The sequence below is a fragment of the Protopterus annectens genome, chromosome 2.part2 (genome assembly GCF_019279795.1).
Source record: "Protopterus annectens isolate FY-2018-M chromosome 2.part2, PAN1.0, whole genome shotgun sequence".
Taxonomy (NCBI): domain Eukaryota; kingdom Metazoa; phylum Chordata; order Ceratodontiformes; family Protopteridae; genus Protopterus; species Protopterus annectens.
The window spans coordinates 927,002,101-927,008,100 of NC_056730.1; the positions used below are offsets into that span (position 1 = coordinate 927,002,101).

The following is a 6,000-nucleotide window of genomic DNA, read 5'->3' on the forward strand; positions in this document are numbered from 1 at the left end:
GGACAGAAAACATTTAATTCAGATGACAGGAGGGTTGCTTTAAATATGGATGAAGGGGAAGTTGATGAAGATGAATATTTTTTTTAGAATCAACCAAAACAGCAGCTCCGAGGAGGTAGAAGAGGATAGAGAAGAACAACTTCTAAGTCAATCAGCAGAGCTATTCCAAAGGAATGAGTTTCCAATTTCAGAATCAACGTGGAAGAAGGAGAGGCCAAAAAAAATAACAGTATCTAGTAGCTTTGATTCCCGTGCCCTTTTATTATAACAAATTCTGCAGGAGATTTCAAAATTTACAACTTTTCCTCTTATTATTTTAATACCACACACTGTGATTTACTCTCGAGGGGGTCAACATTTGTTCCAGCAAAGAACATGAATGTGGGAACACGTTTTTGGATTTAAAAGATTATATTTGGAAACTTAATTTCTGTTTAACGTTTCAAGAGTTAAACATGCCATTAGCTCCATTACGAGTTTTGATTACATTCGAGCTCCCATACATCCAGTGTTGGATATATTACATAGGTTGTGTGAATTAGATATCAGAAGTATGCGTGAAGAGATGACTACGAACACGTAGAAATTTAACCTATCCAAGGATGAAAGGGACATCCTCTCCACAATTACTAGTTGCAACTTGCAGTTTATGACACCAGACAAGGGGGGAGGTCTGGAAGTAATGGATAAACCTGATTACAATGAATGGATGCATGCATTGTTAACTGAGGAGACATATAAGAGAGTTTCTATTAATGAGATCCACCAAGCTTATAGAGATATTGAAGAGAGATCACATAAGGATGAAAATCAATGGTCAAACTGATCTGCAGAATCATAATTATTTGAATGTATCCTTCTAGTAATGAGATGCACCAAGCTTATTGATATATAAAAAACAATTTGGAAGATTTACTAATAAATGGTCAAACTGATCTGCAGGATCATAATTATTTCAATGTATCCTTCCCAAAAACGGCAACCATTTTTGGATTACCTGAGATACACAAATGTGTGACTAATCCACCACTCCATCAAATAGTAGATGGTCGAGGATCCATTACCCATCCGATCGCTAAATACATTGACATTAAACTGAAACATCTAGTAATTATGGAAGATCATATTTGCTGGGACTCATGGGAATTTTTAGCTAAGATTGATAAAATATGTTTTCAGGAGAATTTCATCTTCCTGACAATTAATATAAGATCTTTACACTTGTATTCCAAATGAGATAGGAATGGAATGGTTTGTGGATTTTTGGGGACATGTGCCATGCTTCAACATCAAAGAAACACTTATGAACTGTTGTAGATATGGTTCTAAAAAACAATTTTATTTGGTTTGATGGACAATTGCTTCTACAAAAATGTAGTGTGGTGATGGGGGCTGCATGTGGTGGCCTTTATGCCAATATAGTAATGCTACAATGGGAGAGGAACATCTTGTTTAAGTCTGAATGGTTTAGAGGATATAAATTTTACACCTGATTTTTGGATGACATTTTATCCTGTGGAAGGATGAAGAAGAGAAAATTCTGGAATTTGTGGAATTTTTAAACTAAGGCACCAGTTTTCTGAGATTTACTAGTGAGATGAGTCAGGAACAAATTGCATATTTGGATGTCCTTCTGATCAAGGATACAAGAGAAAGAAGATTTATTTCTAGAATACACAGGAAAGCTGCATATTCCAAAAATGTTTACACCTTTCAAGTTGTCATCCCATAAGCCAGAAAAAATCTGTAGTAAAGGGCCAGTTTGTTCGTGCAGCCTGGATGATTTCAAGAAAGGACGACTTCATTGATGAGCGCCACAATTTAAAGGAGATCTTTGAAAGGAGGGGTTATCAAATTGAATTTATCAACAATATCATGAGGGAAGTGCTTGATAAAAGAGAAAGACATCATTTTCCACCAATTTTAGGAGATATTGAAGAGAGATCACATAAGGATGAAAATCCCATGGAAGATGGAACTATTTCGGAATACAATACAGTGAAACAAACTTACTAAGAACAAAAGAAAGATGACATGTTCTGTTTTGTATTTACTACATTGCGGAAAATAAAGGAGAGGGTGTATGAACATTTATACGAGATTAGGAAAAGGAAGGACACTAATGCACTACTGAAACATATATTTGACTGCCCTACAAACGTAGTCAAGTTTTTAGCATTAGAAAAAATAGAGCGTGACCCATGTGGAGGACTTTGGCCCTTGTTGACCGAGAAACAAGAGCTATAGTGGCAGCTCCACTTAGGAGCAAATCATTGTCCTGGCCTTAATGGCATGCTTTCTTTAGCATGCATTTTGAAGTTGAAATCACAAATAAGATGAAATAACTTGCTTAAATTGTTGGCGAGTTACATTTCTTACACTTCTGTTACATATTTATTAAGACATGACGTGGATTGATTCCATTGGGTCTTTTGGAGGGCATGACTGCCATGTGACCTCTTGAATATGGTAAATACATTTGTCATTTAAGACGCCATTATCTGAGACGTTTTTATTGCAAAAACAAAAGCGCTTATCATTTTATTCTATTTCCAGCATTTTTAATTGGAATAAATACAAGAAGTGGTTTTACTGGGGTCACCTCGGACTGCCGTTGTTGTTTTTTTCAAGTTTGGTTCATGAATTTGTAGTTTAGGAGCCTTTGAAGCTGTGTCAGAGACAGCAAAAAAAAAAAAAAAGGGCATATGAGTAAAGACCAAAACAGCAACATTCACAGTGGTTGAAAGCAAAATACCATCCATCAGTCCATTTTCTGATAAGCCATTTTATTTATTAAAAGGTCACAGGAATGTCAGAACTTATCCCAACATCCACTGGGTACAAGCTCATTCTGAACAGGCTGATGGTCTAAAAAGTATACATTACAAGTACACCTTGGGTAATTCAGAGAACTGCCAGTTGACCTACTGCACTTCTTTGGGAGTACAAAGAAATCAGAGAATCTAGGGAAAACCGATGTGGACACAGGAAAAGCCTACAGACTCCACACAGATGGCAGTGCAGTGAAGAATCGAACCAACAAACCTCTTGCTGTAAGACAGGCACTACATCTCTATTGCAACCACACTGAATAGCAGAAGTGTATTTTCCCAAGACATAGTACAAAATTTACTAAGCTGTTTTCTCTAGTAAAATTAAGTCACAACCCACCACCCCAACATAGGCACTATCTATCCTATCTCATCAACTGTGAGATTCAGAGAAAAGGAAGTACTTGATTCTGCATGTATAATTCTTTCCTGAAAATCATTTTTGGTGTTGAGCTTTCATCCCAGAGAGTAACATGCTTCTGGGAATATTCATCTGTCCTAACCTCACACCACAAGTAGTCTGCAGACCAGGAATGGAGCTGCCACTGATGGACAAAGTGCAATACTGATTCTAGGGGAAGCAAAGGGTCTGTTCCAAGTCTGGAAGGTAATCAGACTGCTAACTTGTATGAGTATTACTTTAAGCCAACATCATTACTTTAAACATCAGAGGTGGAGAAGGCAGTTCTTGTCCATAGTCCCTTATGAGTATGTGTTACTCTTGAGGACATTGCTAGACAGGAATTCTGCCACAGCAAAAATACCACAGTTACCACCTCACCCAATGGGTGTACCAGACACAACAACTTTCAGTGCAATATGGGCTACCAGTGTACATCCCCACAGCTTGCAAATGTTACATTACTGGGTTAACATGATTTTTTTTGAAGAGCTGTTGCAATGGATATGTGTAAGGCTTTTCTGAAGGAAGCCACTGCACAATCAATACTTTACAACAACACTTCCTACAAAATCTTATCTAAGAGGCATCATTTTTTTCTTGTGTACACACTGTGCATGCAGTAGAAAGGAAAGCTACAATGGAAAGTCAACGAGAACTTTCTAAGCCCATAAAAATACCATCTGCTGAAACAATATATGCTCCTTTTAAATGAGTTTTATCTGCTAGTGACAGAACGTTAACCTACTAAGAAACAGGCAATGCATTTTTCAACACTGTGCTGTAGCACTAGGTACATAAGGTAAAGATCAAGAGCTCATCACAGAAAAACATCTATCATGGATATACAGCAGACAAGAATAACCTCACAATTTTGACTAATTTTGCTTAAATGAGGTAAGTCCCTATATAAATGAACAAAGAAGAATCAAAGGCAGAGTAAAATTCACAGCAACAGTATTAAATGCAGTACACACACAAATGAAATGGTACTAGGTCCGGCTACGACCCTGAATACTTGGTAATAACATACACTAGTTGATATAACACTGCTCCTTGAAGAACAAGTTGTTTCTTTAATAACTAAACAAAACTGACTGGAGATGTTTGCCTCCACTTATTGGGCTGAAATATGTTGCATCAGGCATGACCCAAATAACTACTCTCAACTAAACCAGTCCACTCCTCAAAAATATGAATCTCTGCTCTCTTCACAGATGAGCAGAGAGTGGTAAAATTGCTATAATGAAGTTTATAATTAAAATACAAACAGAATTACAATTAAAAACCATTACAATTAATCAAACTCCATTATTTACAAATGACTATGCTCTGTTTTTAGGAGAGTTATCATATAAAAGATACTGCCATATGTCTGGCAGAAAAAAAGTTATGTAATTCTCATTCTGATGTATTTTATGCACTAGTTTAAAAAGTGAACTGTAATATGCTTAAACAAAGTACTGCAAGGTTATGCTTACATGTTCATTCCAGGCATTCCAGGAATTCCAGCGTTCATTGGGGGCCTCATTACACTTCCGTAACTCTGCAATGATAACCAAGGATCAGACTATCACAAAAACAAAAGAAAAAAATAAACCAAAAAAGAAGGGGGAAAGAAAGGAAAGTAAGTTAATAGCTTCCCCAGCAAAACAATAACTGGATAAGGCCTATGTGATAAACATTCTGAAGACATTCTCTTCACTTCCTGTTTTGTATCATGACTAGCCTAAGGATCACAATTACTGAGGCAAAATGTACATAGGCAAGGGATGAACAAAATAGGTGATTACTCCCTCTTCTGGACTAACGAAACAGCTATAGAACTCAAAAGTTGGCAGTGGTACAGCAAACTTCCGCAAATTGCGACATTTTCTACAGAAAAAAATTGTGAAAGAATGCATACAGGTTATCAGTATTTTTTAATCAATATTCAGTAGGTAACAGTTCAGTTGATAAGGTAACTAATAAAAAGATGCATGGAAGGAAAGGTGCATTCACTGCACTGATGCCATACATTCCAAATATACCATCTATTCACACACATGGCTAATTATTACCCTAACGACAAGTAAGAATTGCCTATACAAGTGTGTGTGTCATTTGAGATAGGTTTGCAGTTTACTTTCTAAAACACTACTACATGTGAAAGGCAGAGTAGTTTGAAAGCCTCTGTTCTGCTATGAAAAACATTATAGGACTCTAGAAGTAATATGGTAAAGCTTACTGAGGCAAGGAGAAATTCTATGTATGACCTAGAGCACGTACTAGTGGATAACACTGCTACACACATCAGGAGATGTAAAAGTTACAAAATACAAAAGAGAAATAAATGCTACACTAATAAATGCAACCTAGATGCATGGGTGGTTTAAGTGCAACCTAGACCAGTGGATGGGGGATAAGAAATTTACAGCAGGTCTGGCACTCATTTTCCTTATGGACAGTGGTAACTTAAAAATGCCTGGCCGTCACTATTATATTTGGATACAGGACATTACTCCTTTTGGAATAACTTGTCTAGGCTTACAAAGGCCCACTGGGTTGTTAACCTAGTAAAAATCTATGAATCTGTGAATCTAATCAGTAGCTAAATTAACCTTATCATGTAAGATGCAGATAAGGGATTGCAGGTTCAAAGCTTTACTGCACCTAAGCAAGATAATTAATCCACATTGCTAAACTGTACTTTTTCTTGTTTTCAAATTGCTGCTGTCACATTTACTGGCAAAAACCTTTTAAGCAAGATAATTATCCAGCTGTTTTATT

The 6,000-nt window shown here is 36.6% G+C and overlaps 1 protein-coding gene across 4 annotated transcripts in view; it reads right to left on the minus strand.

The window, feature by feature from the left end:
- The window catches only part of SSBP2 (single stranded DNA binding protein 2), a 1,934,337-nt gene that overhangs the window by 282,010 nt on the left and 1,646,327 nt on the right, over positions 1-6,000 (minus strand). For 3 of the 4 annotated variants that reach the window (XM_044064241.1, XM_044064244.1, XM_044064245.1), the window contains exon 9: positions 4,713-4,801. In XM_044064241.1, coding sequence (XP_043920176.1) covers positions 4,713-4,801 — 89 coding nt within the window. The remainder of the gene's footprint in view (positions 1-4,712; positions 4,802-6,000) is intronic. The other variant, XM_044064242.1, reaches the window with a different exon arrangement.